Source organism: Phaenicophaeus curvirostris, chromosome 1 (assembly GCF_032191515.1).
Source record: "Phaenicophaeus curvirostris isolate KB17595 chromosome 1, BPBGC_Pcur_1.0, whole genome shotgun sequence".
In the NCBI taxonomy this organism is placed as follows: domain Eukaryota; kingdom Metazoa; phylum Chordata; class Aves; order Cuculiformes; family Cuculidae; genus Phaenicophaeus; species Phaenicophaeus curvirostris.
This window is the reverse complement of record NC_091392.1, coordinates 113,904,787-113,925,845: the sequence shown is the minus strand read 5'-3', so window position 1 is coordinate 113,925,845 and position 21,059 is coordinate 113,904,787. Positions and strand designations below refer to the sequence as shown.

General features: G+C 39.7%; 2 protein-coding genes across 3 annotated transcripts in view; one reads left to right on the top strand and one right to left on the bottom strand.

The window, feature by feature from the left end:
• The window catches only part of SETD4 (SET domain containing 4), an 89,262-nt gene that overhangs the window by 14,900 nt on the left and 53,303 nt on the right, over positions 1 to 21,059 (top strand). The gene's annotated exons all lie outside the window — the stretch shown is intronic.
• Positions 1 to 21,059, bottom strand: part of DOP1B (DOP1 leucine zipper like protein B) — a 53,290-nt gene that overhangs the window by 7,334 nt on the left and 24,897 nt on the right. Inside the window, exons 12-30 of one of the 2 annotated variants that reach the window (XM_069871542.1) lie at positions 20,454 to 20,559; positions 19,793 to 19,984; positions 18,261 to 18,954; positions 16,478 to 16,749; positions 15,529 to 15,681; positions 14,421 to 14,521; positions 13,563 to 13,753; positions 10,203 to 11,817; positions 9,450 to 9,561; positions 8,641 to 8,829; positions 7,846 to 7,971; positions 7,111 to 7,245; positions 6,395 to 6,450; positions 5,465 to 5,569; positions 5,312 to 5,378; positions 3,828 to 3,969; positions 3,382 to 3,464; positions 3,043 to 3,152; positions 213 to 359 (exon numbers count right to left, since the gene is read on the bottom strand). In XM_069871542.1, the coding sequence (XP_069727643.1) occupies positions 213 to 359; positions 3,043 to 3,152; positions 3,382 to 3,464; positions 3,828 to 3,969; positions 5,312 to 5,378; positions 5,465 to 5,569; positions 6,395 to 6,450; positions 7,111 to 7,245; positions 7,846 to 7,971; positions 8,641 to 8,829; positions 9,450 to 9,561; positions 10,203 to 11,817; positions 13,563 to 13,753; positions 14,421 to 14,521; positions 15,529 to 15,681; positions 16,478 to 16,749; positions 18,261 to 18,954; positions 19,793 to 19,984; positions 20,454 to 20,559 (4,596 nt within the window). The remainder of the gene's footprint in view (positions 1 to 212; positions 360 to 3,042; positions 3,153 to 3,381; positions 3,465 to 3,827; positions 3,970 to 5,311; positions 5,379 to 5,464; positions 5,570 to 6,394; positions 6,451 to 7,110; positions 7,246 to 7,845; positions 7,972 to 8,640; positions 8,830 to 9,449; positions 9,562 to 10,202; positions 11,818 to 13,562; positions 13,754 to 14,420; positions 14,522 to 15,528; positions 15,682 to 16,477; positions 16,750 to 18,260; positions 18,955 to 19,792; positions 19,985 to 20,453; positions 20,560 to 21,059) is intronic. The other variant, XM_069871551.1, reaches the window with a different exon arrangement.

Here is a 21,059-nt window from a genome sequence, read left to right as displayed (position 1 = left end):
CAGTGTAAGACAAGTTTATTCATATGCACTACAATAAAAACGTAAGTGCTTATAATGCATTTAGTAGATTTAGAGGTTGAGATCCATTTTTAACATTATTACATTCTGTAAGAAAGTATAGAATTTTCTTTCCAGTATTAGCCATTCTCCTTTAAACCCTTTCTTTGCAAATTCAGAACAGAATTTTGGAGTGCTACAATGTCATGTCTTACTGAGTGCATGAAGTGTCCATCTGGAAAAAAGCTGGATCCATATACAACTCAAGAACTTCTTTTTTCCAGGCTCGCTTGGTATAGGCATATCCACTCAATGAGCTGAGCAACTGAGCACCAGCACGAAAACTAGGAATGTTGTAGGCACTGAGGGAAGACAAGAAACGGATATAGAAGAAGACATAAACGGATATAATTTTTAAAATTAAGTTTATGTAACCAGAAAAGAAACTCCAGGGTTCCCCAGAACTTCTAACCAAATTCTCTCAGCAACAGGCTATTTCTATGTTAGCTCATAACTTGGAGCAAGAAGAGATCAGTAGATCAAAGCAGTTTGTGCAGAAACTTCTCATGTTTCCGGTGCACCAGCTCTGGGGAGATATTTTCAGACTAGACGTATCACAGCACAGTACTGTCCATCACCACTACAGGTGTGGTTCAAAACTTTACCAAATAAAGGTTTCCAATAAGCTCTGCATCTCTGTCTGCAGACCCCTTTCGAAGGTACCACAGCAGGCTTACTCTGTCACCCAGATAACACTCATGTGCCAGTTCTCATCTCATCATCACCTGGGTAAAAATCTCACACACAACCCTTCCTTTTTCTCCTTGTGCTGCCCTATGCACCAACCCACTCCAAATTCGGACACCATGCCCTGCAGGACACAGTAAGGAAGGAGCACATGACTCAAGGCAAAAGAATCCCGTATAAACAGATGCTTGTCCTCTGTCACTTCAGTTTCACCGAGGACACAGATGCCAACCAGCGTCCTGCTATGAGTCCTTGTTATGGTAACTGCTTTGCCCATGGCTGAACAGAGCTTTTGGGTTGTGGAGGTGGCGCCCAGACAGATAGAAACATGACTTTTGGCCGAAAAGGGATGCTGTCAAGGTCTTCTGTTGTGAGCTGGCACCATACTTTCACAGAAGGCTTAAGCAGACCCTGTGTTTTCAAGGAGGTAGTGGTGAAGCTACTGCCTTTTTGTGGAGCCCTGCAACCAGCCTGCCAATCTGCAGAGGACAGTGATCTGAAGATAGTCTTGGAGGTTATAGTCCAACTACCGAGCAGGACGTATGAGTGACATGATAATCACAGAGCTCATCTATGGGCCTGATGGGGGGGCTCCACGTTCTTAACCTGTGACAATCTTGTTATGGTTATGGCTACACAGATCACATGGACTACTGGCCTTGCCAGGCCAATGCTGGAGACCCATCAAAGGACATCTCTAGCAACTTCTTCAGGACTCTGATGCCCGTGTCTTTTGAACCATCAGTCTCAGACCAAAAGGCACGGCAGTATCTTCTTTGCAAGAAAAATAAGCTCACTAACTTCTGGGGTTCAGACCTCCATGTGCATTGCAGAAGTGGTCATTTATCCTGTGCGCCAGCTCACAAGGACATCCTGACAGCAATGGTGTCCATCCCAATTTTAACTGCGCTGTTTACAAACATGGGGCAGAGATGGCATGAGTGTTTGTCTTGCAGCCACCGGCTTGCAGCAGGCCAGGCACAGTATCATGATGCCAGCATTCCCAGGAACAGTTTCAGTGGTGCCTGCATGCAAGGTTTTCCATACTGGTTGTGAATAGGAAGGACACGGGATGCATGTGCGCGGTGGTGTATGCCCTGGTCAACAGGAGTGACAGGCACTCCATACATCCAGAACCTGACTGACTTGGTTAGAAGTGGAGTAAGCAAAAAGCACTGTAACAGACATAACGGAAAATGCACAAATACAACAGACAGAAAAGAATAGCTTCCCTAAATTTCTCTGCATCTCTTTTAATGCACTCCTCCCCGCCTTGAGAAGGAGCATAGAAATGTCTTCAAACACTGCTGCACCCTGAGGCTTGCTGGCCTTAATGCTCATTTCCCAGTGACACTCAACCCATCACCCCTTTCAGGCGTACCTGGTTATATCTTCTCTCACCCTCAATACCCTTTTTTGCTTTCTACTGTAAACTGACCAGTCGTTTTAACTGTGCCCTAAGTAATGCTCAAGACAATCCCCACTCCACCTACTATTCACCCCACTTGCGAACCGTGGATGATGCTCTCCCACACCTCAGTATAGATTAGTCTGCTCAGAAAAATGTAGTGGCCAAAAGGCAGCAGTCAGGAGGAGGGAAAGCTTGACACCTGTTACAGCAGGGACAGCTCCAACTCAGAAGTACGGAACTGGTGGCAAGCAGGGAAGAGAAGGGGAGGAGTGCTTCCTGCAGCTTGGCAGAGAGCTGCTAGAAAGTGGAGCCTTTTCTTTCAGAACAATCTGGGAATAGCACTGGAAGAAAGGCAGGCAGAGAACCTTGAGGAAGCCTGAGGAATCAGGATCAATTGATAAGGCCCTGCAAGATGGAAAGGAAACCCCCACAGCAAGGAATTGTCCTCCTCTCCCTCCTCCTTTCCCTGTGCAAAATGTGTTATACTGTTCAGCGGACAGAGGATATAATCCATGTCTCCCACACCTATGCTTCTGGCTGAAAAACTAGGTAGAGTAAGGGATATATTGTACTCTTCCTACTTCATGAGGGGTCCTGTGACCTGCCTAGTGCTCTGCCACTCCATCCCACAACCTTCCTCCATTACCTAACATACATGGAACGGAAAGATCTAAGTAAAGGCAAAAAAGCCAGGTGGAAGGAACACCTACAGCTAAACACAGCTGTCACAAAGCTCAAACAACAAATGGTTCCAGCACATGGGGAAATATAGCTTGTACCTTAGTAAAATGCAAACAGGGGAGAGGATAAAAGGAAGAAAAAGCAAAAGCCTACAGTGTGGTCAAAAAAATCAGACTTAAGAAAAATTACATGCAGAGAGAAGTCACCTGTGGTTGCGTAGATAAGGGAACACATAATAAAGCAAACGTGAAATCAATGGCACAGCTTTCTCCTTCTCGTCACTTCGGTAAACCATGTCCAAAAGAGAAGCAAGAACCTTAAAAATGAAAAGAATGTCTCTTTAAACTTCTAGCTGGTATTTCTGACAAAATGGGAAAACATGCCGTATTTCAGGCTAGCATGTGTGCACACGTAGGACGCTTCAATAAAAATTTAAGCTCCCATTTAATCTACCGGGAAAATCTAACATATTCTCTGCTCAATAACATCAATAAACAACTACCCCACAGATGAGAGCAGCAAGTACAAAACTGGTTCCTACTTACTTCTGCAAGGAGAGAAAGAGCTTGGACACTGTATATTGAAGGAGCAGAGGCAGAAACCATTGAAGATGGTGCCACTGATGTATCTAAAAGAGGAAAAATAATTTAGTTTTTCCTTCAGACATGTTTAAATTTTACTCTTTCTTAATTTTCTTCCCAAACAAAGCTGTTATTTTACCACAATAATGTACCTTATGTCCCATGCTGTTCTGTCTCATGTATTGCTTGCACCTGCAGTAAGTTTTCCTCTGAACTGTATGCAATCTGCACATATTTACTAAATCCACTTAGGCCAGCACTGTTATTGCAGGATAATGCATAGTTTTCATTTTACTTTTTTTCTGTATTACTCCCATCTCACGCAAACTACACACTATCAAACACCTGTACTCTTCACTGACTTAAGCACAGGAGAGAAAGCAATGAAAAGTCAGACAAAACCACATTACCATTCACATCTTCAATGTTGAAGTCATCTGGTAAAATCTGAGGCTGAGCTTTCACTTCTAAGTTCCGGCTCAGCCAGCTAGTCTGTTCCAGAGAAGAGCCAGCGACAGTCCCTACAGCCTCCAAAATTTTTTGGGTCACCTCCTATAACATAATCAGAGAATATGGCATCAGATGTAACCTGTCATCACGTGGCCAATCTGGTGAAGTACTGTTTACATGGAACGTTCAGAAGCAGGCACTTTTATCTCTTAGAAACACAAATATTTCTCCTATTTAACTGTGCTCTCAAGATAACTAATTACTACTCACTTCAAATAAGAACAGGCAAGAAAATGAGAAGAAAGAAAAACTTTAAATTAGCTTAGGAGTTTTTAGTCATGATTTTCCTTGCAAGCCATTACCATTAGCACACAATCAAATTAGCATTGGTCCTGCCACACTTCACACATTAACTGTCATTTGTCAAAGACATGATCTGAATTGTTCAGCCCCATAGCAATGGCATACTAATGCCTTTATTGTTTTGAACACTGCTTCTTTTTATTCCTTTAATAATTGGAGAACATTAGAGGAGGCAGAGCATGAAGTGAGCCAGGGTTTTATATATAACCTGGCTGGTCATATTTATTTTTTTCCATTAGAGGTAAGCAAGACATAGCATCAAACTATATGAATAGTCATTCTTCAGCATATTTATTTCCCAGTGAAATGAAAAGCTGGTCACTCTAACGAAACCAAATCCCAAGTATCCAAAGCAAAGCAGAGGTCATTTGTGAAGAGGCTATGAGATGGTAAGATGGCAAATCTATCTTTTTATCATCATCATTTTCCTGACAAGTCTCGGAAGCAGAAGTGGAGACTTAACTTCTCTGTTGGCACATAGGAGTACTGTAACCATAACACTGTCTCATGTCATATGCAGCATTAAATTGGCCTGCAGCCAAAACCACGTCCACAGAGGCAGTACTTAAACAGTTCTGGTGAAATCACAATCAGAATAGGAAGATAATTCTGTTCCGCTCCACCTCTTCCTTCCATAAAAGTTGAGCTGGCAGACATTTACATTGTCAAACACAGCTATGAGCTTCAAGGATAATTATGCTACTAATTTTCCTAGATAGTTTTGAAATTCCAGTGCTTACATCTATGACATGAACTCATGACATCACACTTGTGTTATGATTTAAACTGAGAAAAATCATAAAATTAGCCAGGGCAAACAGTTTTGAGAAGTCCATAGTTACCACTGCAATTTCACGCATTTTTTGACAAAATTTAGTTAGAAATGTTCTATACATCACTACTCCTGCACTTGAGTCTCCTGTATTTACCAGGCCTAAGCTAAAACTTTTGGATGCACATTCACACATTCCAGAAGCACAGGTGAATTCAGATACCAAGTACAGATCAAGGCATCTCCACTTTTACTTAGATGTACAGTGCCAGATATATAAACTAAAAAGTATACATGTATACACTGTACCTGCAAGTCTTTTTGGTCTTTTTTGTTTTCTAGAGTAGGTGTCCTAGTCACAAAGTCATTCAGAGTGCTGTGGGAAAATCAATTCACTCAGAGTTAGTAATGGGACAGGTCTACTCAATGCATCTATAAACCTTCTTATTCCTTATGCCTTACCTGAGAAGAAGAAAGTGTCCAGGAGGAGCCAAATTCAACTGCACAGATTCTTTGAGAAGTCCTAATAAAGACTGGAAGTTCTCTTGCAAGGCTGAGACAGGCAGTCTGCCAAAAAAACAATATCAAAATGCACCCAAGGCTGAAGTTAGAGTTAAGGAAAAAAACAAAAATACAACATACATGTGTAACTTGGTGGCCTAAAAGCTTTCATCAATATTTGTCCTTTACATCCTGCCCTTTCCTAACTGATCCAACAACATGGTATAAATATCTCGCAGCAGAGGCAATGAGCATATGTCAGTAAATGCTAGCAGCACATGCAGTACGCTGGCCAGCACTGTAAGACAGCTGGGTCTTCAAGGGAAGGAAAAGGAATCAAGTTCAGCTAAACACTCCACTGCACACCAGTTTACTTTATCTCTACACCTTATTGCAGGATATTGTACAGTCTGATACATCCCAAGGCTTCCATATGAGAAAAGCCAAGTATCTGAAGAAGAGTTTTGATCAAAGGAGTATTTCCAATTGACTGCCTGACCCACTCCATGTCCAATACAAACTGCAGCCACAGCTGTTTTACTGAATGTAGAGGTTCTCTATCCATTCATCTAGCTTCTCTATCCATTCATCTAGCAACACAGACTAGATAAGGAGAAAGACCATAAGATATTATACAAGTTTCTTGCTAAAAAGATGCCTGAAGTATGTTGCTCCATTAGTATAAAATGAGGCTTTCAGACTGGCATTATCAACAGATCAATGTCCTGTGTCTATCTGTCACATAACAACCAAGTGGTGATAACCATTTCCTACATAATTGTCTTTTGTGACACTGTGACATGAAGATCAAAGTAAAGTACAAATAGAGATGCTGGGTGTTATCCTAACTGGAGTCTAACAGAAAATTCTCTTTTATAATGGTTGAATTACCTTTGAATGAAAGCATAACTGAACTGCAACATTGGAATATCTACAAGAGACGATTTCTGAAAAATAGAAGCAAACCCAAAATTATTTGCCATCAGGAAGAAAAGAAGTCCAAGCTCTTGAATACTTGTGTTTATTGGTTAACATACCCTTCCTTAGGAGCCACTTGTACTCCAACAGGTGACCAACTATGATAAAACTATCTATGCAGCAGTACAAGGGAATTCAGAGCTTGAATAGAGGACCGTAGCTCAGAAGCAGTCACATTACTTTGGAATACCTGCCACAGTTTATTCAGAGCTGTAGGGGCTCCTACAATGGTGTGCGTAGTAGCAAAACTGGTATCCTTGAAAGCCAATCAGAAGATAGCAGACTCAATGTGAAGTATTTCTAACTGTTCAGATAAGGTTAGAAAGATGGAAGTGAGCCACTGAGTTGTGTATCTGCAGCAGCAGCTTTATGAAAATTGGCAGCATTTTTGGTAGTGGAGGACCCCACACTTTTTCATTACCTGCAACTTCTCTAGCAAAATACTGTGAAGGGCCTATTTACACTGATGGATCAAAACACAGAAACTCACAGCAGCAAAAAGGAATCATACATTAAAACAAACAAACCAACAAACCCTACCAACTTTCCTTCTAACTATATTTAGAAGACACATTAGAATAGATCCAGGATAGAATATATTAAGAAAATGGAATTATCTTCATGTTTACCTCTTCGCCCTTGATTTGTGATGGTTTCTTGACTACCTCTTTGACTAGATGTAATATAGTGTCAATTTTCAATGTGTTAAGTGCACATATTAAGTCCACAAGAATAAGCTGAGATGCACTAGCCACTGGAAGAATCTGACAAAACAAAATAAAAGACACACCCCTCAGACGACCGTACCAGGCAAAACAAGTTGAAAAAGCATTTTTTTGTGTTATTACTCAAATACCAATATTTATACAAAACATAAATTAGGCAAGTTAAATCAAGCATGCAACAATTTGCCATATACAGATCTCCCAACACCATTATGAAAACAACTTCATTATACTCAAACGAAAGGAGACAAGAAAGATGTGTACTAGTCAGAATAAATGCTTAGTTCCAGAGAATACTACAACTGCAACTTTTCTCTGGAAATGGAGCTGATTGAAGGTCTTTAAAATACAGCTGACAAGTTGCAATCCTAAGACTGCAATTCAGTATTGAATTTAAAAAAACGCCTATACTATCAAATAGCCACACTGTTCTTTTTATTTGATTACTTCCTTAATTCAAGGTAGACCTGCTGCTCTGTGGAATTGCGTATAAATAAGAGCGTTTCCAGTGGCTTGCTATTATAACACGTAAAAAACCACCAATTAATCTATAAACAAGCCCAGAGTTTAGAACTGATCATATAAATGTAACATTTGCCTTTAAACTGGAAAACTAAGGACGTCTTTCTTTAGTTTCACCTTGATTTTACTTTGATTCCTATGAGGCTTCTTGCTATTCCATACTGCTGCAATTGCTGCCATCAACTGGATTCCAAGTTGTGCTGTCAATGGATTTATGAAGTCCAGTATTTTAGTTCTTAAAGTCTAAAGAGAGAAAAAAAGTAACTGTCAATGATAAACTTTGTAAGACAAAAGCTGTCTCATGGTCTGTAAAACATTATTCCTTTTCCCAAGATGTTCAGAAAATACACAAGAACAGAAGATCCTCTTTATATATGTGGCAGTCAGACTAGTTTTGTCATTTGTTTACGCGTTTGTGTATCCTTCTTACAGATGGAAGGCAGATTTGTTGGAAAACAGATGGCAAAATGGAAAAAATAGCTTCTTGTGTTATATTCTCTCTTTTCCTTCAAACATTTTTGCTAGTATGATTTACCAATATCCACAGCAAAGGGAAAAGTCTAGTATTTTCATTTCTTTGGGTACATGTTCTGCTGCCTGTGGAAGGCACAGACAATTCAGAGGTGGCTGGCTTTACAGCAGCTATTAACCGAAGCTCACAGAAAAGCAAAACATTGAACAGAACAGGTAAGGATGCAGATGGGCAAAAAGAACATGGAAAAATCAACTTTTGTAGGTAGGTACTGTGGAAGTCTGTAGCTCATAAGAGTTCTCAAAAAAATTCTTTGTGGCCCAGTATCAGTCACGTGGGCCAATGGCAAAACTATTCCTACGAACTCTATGCAAAATGCACTGGTGAGGGATGGGATGATAAGGATGATGAGATACACAGTAGTTGAAAAGAAATCCTACTTTGGTTGCTTTAAAGTAGACTGAAGAAGAGCCTTTAGTTGTTCCAAAGAAGTCAGTTGGTCTTTTTTGAGAGTCTTCCCTCTTTATAACACTCCAAAGAAGTGACATGGTATTAATAATGCGAGGCAACTCTTCCAAAACGGCATTCCTAGCATTTCTCAGGTTTGCAGGTTCAGCTAAACATGGTGACTAGGCAAAAAAAAAAAAACAAAACCAAAACACCAAAACATTATTATTTTGCACCAGAGTGACCGCTTTTATCCTACAATTAGGAGAATTATAGTGAACTTCTGTAATGACAACTTTAAAAATAATTCAGCTGTTCTATTTCTGAAATATTCTGTTGCTATTAGAGTTTACTGAATTTGCTGTTCACTATTTTGGCACAGAGAATTGATTTGTCTAGGAAATTATTAGGATAACATCCTCTTCTAACTGATGCTATAGGAATAAAATCTGTAGAGAACACATCAGCATGTTATCAGCTCAAATGAAAATAGATGACTTCATTAATGACACAGAAACTGTAAACAAGCCACACAGGATTAATATTAGCGTGACCAAGATCATCGCGAACATCTGCTTAAAATTGCCTTTCCTGTCTTCAAATAAAAAATATTAAGTTCAGTTTTCCTCCCTTACATTTTTACTTACTTCACTTCCTTTGATGTGCCAAGTGGCTTCTTTAATGTTATCTTCTCCTACAAGCACCACTTTACCACTTATATTTACATCTGAATGAAAAAGGGATGCATGCTCTCACAAATTGGTGCCAAGGCTCAAGAGCATGGCAGGCATTAAGCACTTACCTTTTTAGTTTGATTGGGATGATCCAGAAGGCAGAAGTGACCAATGGTTGTCAGACCTTCCAAAAGGGTTAGTGGGTAATCGGGTGTAACATTTTCTCGTTTAGAAGTTAAGCTGTAGGGGGGGGAAAACAGACAACAAAAAGGAAGGTTAACGGGTAAAGTGGTATTTTCTTCATCAAAAATTGCAGTAGAAATATCTTTATATTCAACAGTTAACAGAATACTGGAATGACTAGGCAGGAACATCAAAACAAAGGATTCACAAACTATGCTTGGACAATCCCATTTCTTTGTCTAGATCTTTTAGAATATTATTCCCCGCCTAACCATAGGTCTTTAGCATGCAATTATTCTTCCCTGCTCATTTCACTTACTGCCTGTTCTGAACAGTATCACAGTATTTTTCTTCTCCGAGGTGTCTCTCCTTGATTAGCCCACCAGAATCCTCAGTCTTGTATTAACTGGGAACTTCTTTCTCACTTGGATGGTAGGCAGATGAGGACAAGAAATATTACAGCTGCTGTTCATTTTTCCTGTTGGTCCCCTTTCCCCTCTGCCTCCAACAACAGTGAGTCCTGCTGCCAAAATACCGCCTCCACTTCACCTGCGCTCAAGGGATAGATGGTTGCACATGCAGCAGAGTTTGCGGATCAGACCCTGGGAGCTACAACTTTAAACCAGTAAGTTACTATGCACTACTGTGTAGTAAAGGGAAATTTTCAGCATAATAAATCCTATACTGCAGACTCTTACCTTGCAGATGTTTTTGCAGAGGACTTCACAGCTTCATTTTCATACTGTTTGACAAGCTCATCCAGGTTTTTACATATCTGTACAACAAATGGTGCCACAGTCCAGCCTAAAGACTTCCCAAAATAGGGCAGGGAACATGTGACTAAGCCTACCCAAGTGGGATGCATCCCATGGCCGTACTCTGGTTGCAAACCTCTAACCACAGCAGATACAAATAGTCCCTGTGAAGTTATTGGATGTGGATAGACATACTGCATTGCACCAATAGCCTGCTGGAAATTAAGAGCCTGCTGCCATTCCTTAGAGAGGTCTGGCTGATTCTCCTGGTCCTCATGCGTCTGTCCAAGATGGTGCTCCAAGACAATCAATACCTGCAAGAGCTTCAGCAACTCAATCTGGAGTGGGTGTTCGCTCCATATTTGATCATGCCCAAAATTGATTAGGCTTTCTTCAAAGACTTCTTCTTCAGGAATATTATTAGCTCCATCTGCCATAAGCAGTTCATAACGCTTCTGACTTATATACATAGATGCAGACAAAGAAAGAAGAACAAACTCCTGAACTTTGCATCTTCCTAGCAAACTGCGTATGAATTCCACGTTCTTATTCTCTGCTGCCTTTGCCATGGTAGCTAGCTGGGTCATCATTCTAATCAACACTTCCACACTTTTCACCTGAACATCTCTGTTGCCAAGCACATCTCTCTGTGTGACCTTCAAGTAGCATGGATAATACGAGCGCAGAAAACTAAGACAGAGGTAAGTGAGCAATTCTATTAGAAGAGAATGGGGACACATAGTTGGGGACTGAGTCTGAAGCTTGCCATAAAAACTCTGCCCTACAAGAGCTTCCTGATGGCGAGCTAAAAGATTGTAAATAAGATTCAGATGTGCGGTGGAGCTGGTGTCCATGCTTGTACTAGCTACAGCTTCAATAAATTCTTTAGGGTTTGTTTTAAGCACTGCCTCCAGAACAGAAAAAGCATATAATACCCTCTTAGAATCATAAGGCTGCAAATATAACAGCATGTGTTTGAACAGAGCCTCAATCATCTCCTGTCTTTCCTTCTGCTGCTTGAGCAACCTAGAATGGGTAATCTCCTGGAGTTCCAAGTCCGCCTCCTCATCACTTGACAGGGACTCTGATGCTTGAGTCCTCTCAGAGTCAGCACGCACGAGGTTTAGCGCTACACTGGATTTGGAGCTTTCAGGAAGGAATGGGTTGAGAGAATTCACATGGTTTGCAGTCTCTTTGCTGTTGGATGCAGCACTGTCATTTTCCTCACTGCTCACTTCTTGCAGCTCCAGAGAAGGGGAAAAAGAGGATGTATTTTCACTGTCATGGCCTGTGCTGGTGTCTGCTGATTCTGTGTGCTCACTGTTATCTTGGTCACCATCTGCTTCATGTGAAGTTACTGGATTATAAGAGCTGTGATTTTCAGACTGCTCAGGTTTTAACTCCAGCTTCTCTGGATCTTTTTCCACTTCTGCCCAAATGGCTTCTCTATCCAGAGCAGTGAACTGGCTCAATGGAAAGTTTTCCTCAGAATTGCTCTCAGAGATGCCAGACTCTTTCAAAGAGGCCTTTTTCTTGCCAAGCCAATCACGTATATCTTCTGAAAAAAAATTATTTTTTTCAAAAGGAACATATAATCATCCATTTCACATAATACACTTTATGGTCAATAAATTATTGTAAGAAACAAAAAAAGGTTAAAAGGCCACTCTGCTCTAGTCTACTATTAATCGTAATGACTGGAGCTAAAAAAAGGTTAAGGCAATAATTTCCTTTTTTTTAAAGTGGTAGAGCAGTCCTAACCTATCGTAAGCACAAGAGAACAGGATGAAAACATAAAGCACATGCTGTTTCTCTTATGCTACGATTCTCTAGAATTTTTTTAATGCTTCCTGAGCACAAAATGTTTGTTGAGATCAGGAGGGGAATGAGAAGGATAGCAACAGAGGAAGTTTTAATTTATTATTTTAATTTATTTAATTTAGCATTGATTACTATATATAATAATTTATTATTGATTATTATATATAATAATTTATTATTTTATTTATTATTATTATTATTTAATTTATTATTTAGAGCTAATGTTTTTCTTGATTACATGCTGCAGAACAAGAAAGGAATATATTAGCTCTGTGTTTGTACAGCATCTAATAAACAGGTCCCTTTGGATGCTAACTACTTGCCAATCAAGACAGAAAATCAATTATGCAAGTTAGGTTAACAGTAATGAGACAGACAGATAACATGGAATTTTCTTTATACAAAACTACTGGACACTTCTCCACTGTCTTCCTGCTCTGCTCCAGGAAGCAACCCTGGCTGCTTGTGTCAAATGGTGCAGTGTCTCATATCCATACCGCTCCCAGCCATCCCAAACCTGATCAGAACGCCAGCCTTCAAAGGACTCTACACTGGGAACAAACCCTGGCTCCATACCTGTCTCAGGCTTCCTCAGCTGCTCCCCACAGGTGTCTGCCACGCTTGTTTGTTCCACATCTGACATACACATCAAATGTGGTTCACAGTGGTTCTCATTATGAGTCTTAAAATGGCCATCTTTCAGCTGTCAAATTCAGCCTGGCACAGTAAAGATGCCCTAAATGTGTGGCTGCAGGTCATCTTCAATTTCAAACAGTCTCTCTCTGCTTCTACATCCTAACTCTGAGATATTTCAAGACTTATGCCACATGGGCTCAGTTCTCCTCTTGAATCAAGATGGACGTTTTTAGGACAAATACACTTCAATTTTTAGTAATTAGCAGAATTAGGGCTTTTCTCTGTGGTGTGCTCTAAACAGCAAGACATTCCTCACAACCTGTCTGATTATTTTAACATGATGCTGAATAAAGAAACCTGGTTTGAGGGTGCACGGTGTGTTGGGTCAAGGCTAGGTAGAGAAAGTAAGATTTGCCATCCTGCCTACTGGAACAGTTCCTGGACTGACATAGTCACCAAACCGCTCCTGGATTTCATTTGGTTGCAGACCTAGTTTTGCTCGAGAAGGGATCTGGAGAACACACATGCAGTGTGGATGATCTAGGAATAGCAATGAGAAATGTGGGGCAAGATCTCAGAGCAAAGCAGGGAGCAATCCAAACCAACAGTGTAGGTGCAGCCACCTTAACAGAAATGATTATTAGGCCTTCAACTAGCATAACTTACTCCTGAACTCTGTTTTAGGCATCACTAGAGGTACTTGGATGAGGATGAATCTATGGAACTGATACCAGACAACTCAGGGCAATAGGATGCCATTCGGCTTCAGAGACTACACACAGTAGGCGTTCAGGAGTATGCAATGCTATGTTAGCACTTACAATTTCAGTCCAATAACAGTGTTACCTGCTGAATTTTTCTGTTTGATGTAGTGGATGGACGTGCGCTGTGTCTTTGGATGAAGCAGCAGCAGCAGGACTGGTTCAAGAATCCGTGCAACATCATTAAGTGAAAGAGCACGGATCAGCCAGCCCTGTGCTGCAGCACCAATTGCACCATCTGAACAATTGAGACTGTCCAGTACCACAAACAGAGACCTGAGTGGAGAAATCAGAATGAAGAAGTACAATTGAAATCCCTAAAAAAGTTAATGCAAACAACAAAATAGTGGCAGGGAACAGACAAAATGCATGTTCAAGCAAGCACCAGCCAGTGGCTCATGCCTGCTAACAACAGCTTGATCATGCACACTTTCCTGGGTTGAGGTCGAGTACACATGCACTAGTAGATGCAAGGCCATACATACACTCTAGAAAAGCAGCATATTTTAAAGTTCTTTCACATATTTATTTAGAAAGACTCGTGAAGTCTCATTTTATACAACGATTATGATCTCATAAACAAGAAGTAAAACCGAAATAAATAATTTTTTTTCATAAGTAGCTGGTTCTGGTTTTTTTGGGAAAAAAAAATCCAAACCCCTCCATGATAAACAATGTCTGCTATGTAAAAACTCATCTGCAAGCTACTCTTCTTATATGAAACTCTTTATATTTTTACAGAAACTTCCTCCATACAAGGAAGCGCAACATGCATAGTGTACTTTGTAAAGGTAACAGTGCAAGAAAGTTGAAGATCTTCCTTTTGCTTATTTTTTGGTCTCTCCACAGAGAACTTTTTCCTGCCTCAGAGAAAAGAACAGAACAAAGCATGACATAGTTAAATATATAAATAGAAGTCTAAACCACTGGAAATGGAAAATACCTATCAAAGGACCGATTGTGAGAAGTCACTCTGCTGCCTTGGATCTCTCTGGTCAGATGCCACATGACAGAGAATCTGAAGAGTGCTTCCAGCCTTGTCCCCTTGGCAATGAAACAAGACATATATGTACTTTTTTTAAGATTTATCTGCGAGTAAAGTTTTTATTTTTTTAATCCTCTAGCAGAACAACAGTTACTGTGTAGATGACTGCTAATACTTCTCAGGCAGTGCGAAAGCATTTTTCTGTTTTGCACTAGACTAAACCAAAATACCATGTATCCATGAATGCACAATCAAAACTTAAGAACCACAGTGTTTGTAGTAGCTAAAAGAGATGTGCCAATACAGTAAAAATGTATTTCAGGACTCTTGTGCATAAACATTTTAGTTTTGTGTTTGGGAGGTTTAAAAGCTGAATGCCAAATGGAAAGACATTGGTATAGAAGGCAGTGTTTGTTACTGCTAATTTTGTCTGAAATCTTTTAAAAGATTTCCAGACTTCTAAGTTTCAAAATTGCAGAGCAAAGGTATGAAAACAATACCAAAGACTGAAGGTGACTGTTTTAAGTTTTATTGTGCAAGGCACATCTCACAAATATACTGTAAGTTATTAAAGAACTGTCCTGTCATTAAATTCAGCAAGTAAAATAATTAATAACCGGTTTACTTAAAATACAGCTTACTTATTACAAAATCTAAATACTAAGGTGGACACAGGGTCAACACTGTTGACATACACTGCAAGGTAATAAAGTCTTCTGTTGGAATATGAAGTTTACAAAATTAACACATAATAAAATTATGCTAGTGTTATTGGTAGAACTGGGTCAGTTTGGAAATACTGACAAAACCTGTGAGATTTTAGATACTTTATGGTTTGGGTAGAAACTTAAAAAAACCTCTAGCATTGACTAATGGAGCTAGAGATTAAGTTTAGCAGTAGTCCCATGGAGAACTGTAAAGGCACAGACAGAGTTTGTTAGTCTCTCGGAAGAAAGAGGGATCATGGGAGTGACAATGGGCGGGTGAAAGGGAACTGGAGGCAGTCTAGGGAAGCACTGGAACAACTCTACAGTGATGAAGAGGCTACAGCACATATACAACTTACTTTATCACGATCCAAAAGTGCATGGCAGATAATGTCTTCACAGATGTTTGCGGATGGTGCCAAGCAGTGCAGCCGGTAGAACAGTTCCACACAGGCAATATGATGCTCCCGTGTCTCTTTATTCAGCTGATTCCAGAGCACACAAGCTACTCTCTAAGGAAAAACAACAAATAATTAATAATAATGATAATGTGCCATTTCTTCCCTGACTTAAAAGCTTCCCATTGCATAAATGCCCTCTATTACCACAAAGGATTTCCAAACCATCTTAGGATAGCAAAGAACAAGAATTCAGGTTATATACTCAGACCTAAAGGAATGCAACTTTCCTACCGTAGCAGGACAGGTAATTCAAATGTACACACACCAGAAATTGAGAAAAGCATTTCTGTTTCTGTTTTCATGGTCAAAAATTAACAGATTGTACATGTCAGGCACAGCAACTGGAAACATGGTGATTAAGAAAAAGATCTTGGGACCAACCCTTGCCAACACCAATATCAATAAATGGTCAGGAGAAGCAAAGCATCTTTGGAGTATACATAATCAAAACAAGGACAACAGAATGTTTTCATTATTATTCATCTGTTAACATTTTCTCTTATCTGAAAACTTTAAGAGTGGTATCAAATTTCCCTGAAGTCCAGCTTTCGAGCTAATGAAACCAAACGCTTCATGTCAGAAATCAACCACACCTACACCCCAAGAATTTAGGCACAAAACTAACTAGCAATTTGAAAATAACCGTCTGCTTTTGAATACCCTGTTAGGAAGCATATGAAGAAGAATCCAATTACTTTCAAATGCTTGTGGAAGCAAAAACCAGCAGTGTGTCACTGTAACACAAATATGCTGTCCCAAGCATCCACGCCAATAACATTCACTTTTCCACCCCATCCTTACAGGTTCAGTGCAGTTGGGCATTACAAGAGAAAAAGAAAATTGATACCTGATAGAAATCTGTTTTCTCTGAGATGATCTTTAGAACTCCAGGAGCAATGGGAGGAAGGGTGACCATCTGCAGCTTTCCAAAGAAGGGGTTGTGGCCAGACACCTTGTACCGCTTCATTCTGTCTTCTATCACAAGCGCAAGTGACTGGGAATGGTTGATCACCTCCAGCAGTGTGAAGATGGACACATTCTGAACATAGCAGTCATTCACACAACAGCATATTGTCATTAAGGACTTCAGCCACAGAGGGAAGCTGGCCTCACAACCTCCTCGGAAGATAAGTGAGAAACAAAAGTTTTTTAATAACTTCAAGGTTATGGTCACATTTCCAAGAATTCTTCAATCAAGCTCACAGGACGAAGAGACAAAAATGAATGCCCAAGTCCAACTGTCATGCTACCCTCAAATTCCTTACTTCAAGTAAGATACAGTCTTTTCCCTATCTCCCCTAGCAGAAAGCTCTTGCAGGACCTCAGTAACCCAGTAACCACTGGATTTCTGCTTTCCAGTTTATGTTTATTCACAACTACTTTTAACAGCTGCTGGTTTTCAGCTGTCGTTGTCAAAACCAACAACAGAGTGCTGCTGATCCAAGTATGCTGTTTCAGGTAGCATTGAGGCATATAGTTTCAGAAACCACAAAGCACACAAGGAACTGATGTGGCTAACATCAAATCAAGTCATCTTTGCCTCTCTTAAGTGAATAACTTGAGTTTTATTAGGCCTTGGCTGGAGACAGTCTGTCTTATGAGTTCACACCTCTGACTTCAAAACCATATGCTTTAACTGCTTTACTACCACAACAAATTGACCATTCTTCCTTCTCCATACCAGACAACTTCTGTATCACACTTAGCCTAGACCTTCATTATCAGAGGTTCTCTCCTTTTGGCTTTAAACCTTACTGTATTCTCCAGGGTGTCCAGTTGAAAAAAATTTTGAAAATAAACTTCTATAACCCTAGGACGATAATCCAAAGTAACACAATTATGAAAGCAAGCCTTCTAAGTTTAGCTCCATTGCTGACTACATGAAAGGCACTGCAAACATGCAAAAATATCCAAGTTAAGCAATCAGTTCACTCATGTAGATGCTGGGCATATAATCACTTAGCTAAGGAAGACAGTAGAAATTTTTAGTGAGGTGAGGAAAAGAACCCTATTTTCCAGTCTCCCACCTCTCCATTCACTACAAACATATCTTGTCAACCAAACCACAAGCCAATAACTGCTCCTGCTAAAGCTAATGAACTTGAATTCCTGGAACAAAGAGACATCCAATTATACAAGATTATTCTTATATATTAATTTACATCAAACTCCTTTGAATCCTGAGGGTTAGAGAAAGAGCTGGTTTTGCTTCTTGTATGATTTAGAACTCTATTTTTCCACCTACACCCATCTTCCTCTAACACCTCCTTTTTGGAGGGAGTGGGTAGGAGAGGGGGAACAGGGATGAGACATGGATAGAGTGGGATGCATTTCCTGAAAACCGTGAACCATGCCACAAAGGTCTATAGGTCAGAAGGTTTTTTCATACCTTCAGCTACAAGTTTTGTAGCGAAAACTTTCAAAAGAATGTGAATTTAAAAAGCTTAATAGAAATTAAACCTCAGCTGCAAGACACAATACACATGCTGATGTAGGCAAGGTGCAACTTGCCTTCAACCCTGTCAAAAGGCATTGTCACTGGCCCTCGTCACGTCTTGCAAGTAGCCAAGATCACACTGCTATTTGCATCCTCAAGTGCTCAAGTTGCCCAGTAAAGGAATTTTTCTTACCAGGAATCTGAAACAGAGAGAGGTACAACTGTTCCATCTCCTCCTCCGAAAGATAGACTGGGAATGTGGTACAATCCAACAAAAGGTGACAAGCTGCAGCAAAAGCTTCTTTGCAATCATCTCTAAGGGGTCCCAAGACAAGCATCACCTGTTCCAAGTCCCAGTCTTCTTCCTCTTTTTCTTTTTTATTACTCGAGTTGTGGTCAGAAGGCAGAGGATTAGGACTCTTGTTCTTGAATGGTGACCCTCGAACTGAGAACAAGTCAGAGAGCATTTGTTTAAACTGAGGTACAGTGATTTGCTTTGCATCCCATGGGCTCTTTTTCTTGCCAGCACTTTCGGGTAATCTGTAGCCATTATCTTTTTTGTATTTTCCATCCAGATTCATTGCTGAGATGCTTTCATTACTTGTTTCTTGAAACTGCACCCCAAAAATGTATTTACTAGAAAACTTGGCAACCAACTCTTGCATGCAATACAAAGTCTTCTGAATGCTCCCTCCTTTCTTCCAGACATCATCTCTCTCCAGGGTCACAGTTGGCACACCCAAATGTTGAGAGAGTTCTGGGGAGGAAGCACTTAGACCAATGCCACTGTCTTCTGACTTCAGGGGAGTGAATGGAGTTTCATCCTCCTCCTGCAGTACAGATTTAGTCTCCAAGGTTATATCCATGTTTTCTTTTTTCACTGGACTCTAAAACAAAAATGTTAATGTGGTAAATACGGCACTGCATCTATCATTTTAAACTATGCAAAACTGTGGCAGGCACTAGGGAACAGCAATGACAGACACTTCCCTCCCCCTCTAGGTGTTTGCAATTTCCAGATACAGATTACAGATCATAAGACAGTTATTGTAAGCAGTTCAATTCAATTGCATTTCAAACCTATCAAATGTATAATCCTCACATCTTGAGTCATCAAACACCAACAGATCCATAGCTACAGATCCTTAAGCAAATGGAAATGTTTCCTTAAAATCAATTCACCTCTAGAACAGTATTGTATGTGTCAGATTGTTTCTAGTCAAATGCATGTATTCGACTAGGAAAATAAACTTTGTTAGGGTGTGCTTCTGTGACTGCTTTATGCCATCTATTCTTCACTTCCTATCATGGCCTTTTGAACACAAATAATAACACATTGTTTAAAACTAAAATATCAATTTTGCAGGCCTAACCAGCTGTAAAAAGCTGGGCTTGATTTGGCAACTCGAATTTCTAGCCACTGCATGATGCTGAGTGCCTTTTCAAAATGATAAAGATCACATTCTTCTCAAGAGGTAGGATTATAGCCCCAGTTTCAGACAAAACTATACTCCATTGTCACAAATAATTCAAACAAGTCAGAACTGAATACCCAGTAAGAAAAACAAGGCACCAGATAGGTCTGAAAGTGGCCAAAGGAGATACATTTCAAAAATCTTTGTTGCCACGGTTATCATCTAGGTTTAAGTTAGGAGAATCAGCATTTTAAAATAAGTTACGTCAGTAACAATTTTAAACATCTATGAGTAGCTGAAAAACACCTACCCCATTTCCACTTCCTGTCTCAATGTCCAAATAGGAAGGGGGCATTTGTACTTTGCTTAGCACCTTAAAACAGGTCTTTAAGGCATGAGTGAGTTCTGGTAAACCTAATACTTCCATATTTTCCATGAGAGACTGCACCATGTAACTGAGCATCTGTGGGAGATACTGAGTCTGCACTTCAGAGTAGAGTTCCTGAAACAAATAGGCATTGTTTAAAATAGTTATCACATATTATTATTCAGCTGTCTAGCAACATTGATCAATGCTTGCTAATGTTAGTTCATGAATGGTACAAACTTGCTTCAGTACTATTCCTTCTTTCTTCGTTCTACAAAATATACATTGAATATTACCATAAAATCTTAAGATAGTCAGCCAGCTACTAAGAGAGCAAAAAGTACCAGAATATTATTTACCCAAGAAGCAAAAGGCACACCTTTTCATTGCACCATATTTTAAAATGCAAATAACTTTTGTTTTGCTAGGCAATAGCACAGGTAGCCACCTGTATTTCAGCTTATAAAACTACACTTTGCAGGATATACCATGCATATGCACATGTATGTCAATTTGCCCATTTTCATTTTAAGTAATCACAATAGGAATAACTTGATTTTAAGTTTCTTAAGCCTTTGAAGCAGTTAACTCCAGCTTGCCTTACCAAAGGAATTACATCCAGAAGAAACACTAATAGCGTGCAGAGCTCTGAAATTGTAGGAGGAGTGCTAATATTTTCAAGAGGATATCTTTTCTGTGTGGATTTGTTTCTGGATTGAGAGAAAAATCATTTTGTTAACTTTTTTTCTGTCAAAATTCTGGTTACAATAAAAATGCTTCATCAAAACCAGCGCAAAATACTAAACAGCTAGGCTTTCTTAAGCAAAGTAAAATGGGACTTCTAATACAGCAGGATAAAATATTCTGTCAAAACCATTTACACTGTAGCCTGCATGTGGGATGCTAAAGTGCTTCTAATTTTCAGATTGAATTTCTGTACACAATCTAACTACTTAAAGTATAACTTTTTCCCTTACTTTTAGAAAGGGATAAAAAGGTAGATATCTTCATTTTTTCCTTAAAAAAACTTGTTCTTTCAAGAAGACCTATCCATCTTCCCTCCCTAACTTTTTCCTTTCGGCTGTCATTGAAAGTAGGTTTTTTTTTTTGTTTTTACATTGCTAGTTTCCATCTAACTGTTCACCTGTTTGCATTCGCGATTTTTTTTAGGATGCAACTTACACATCTTTCTGATTCTAAAATGTATTAT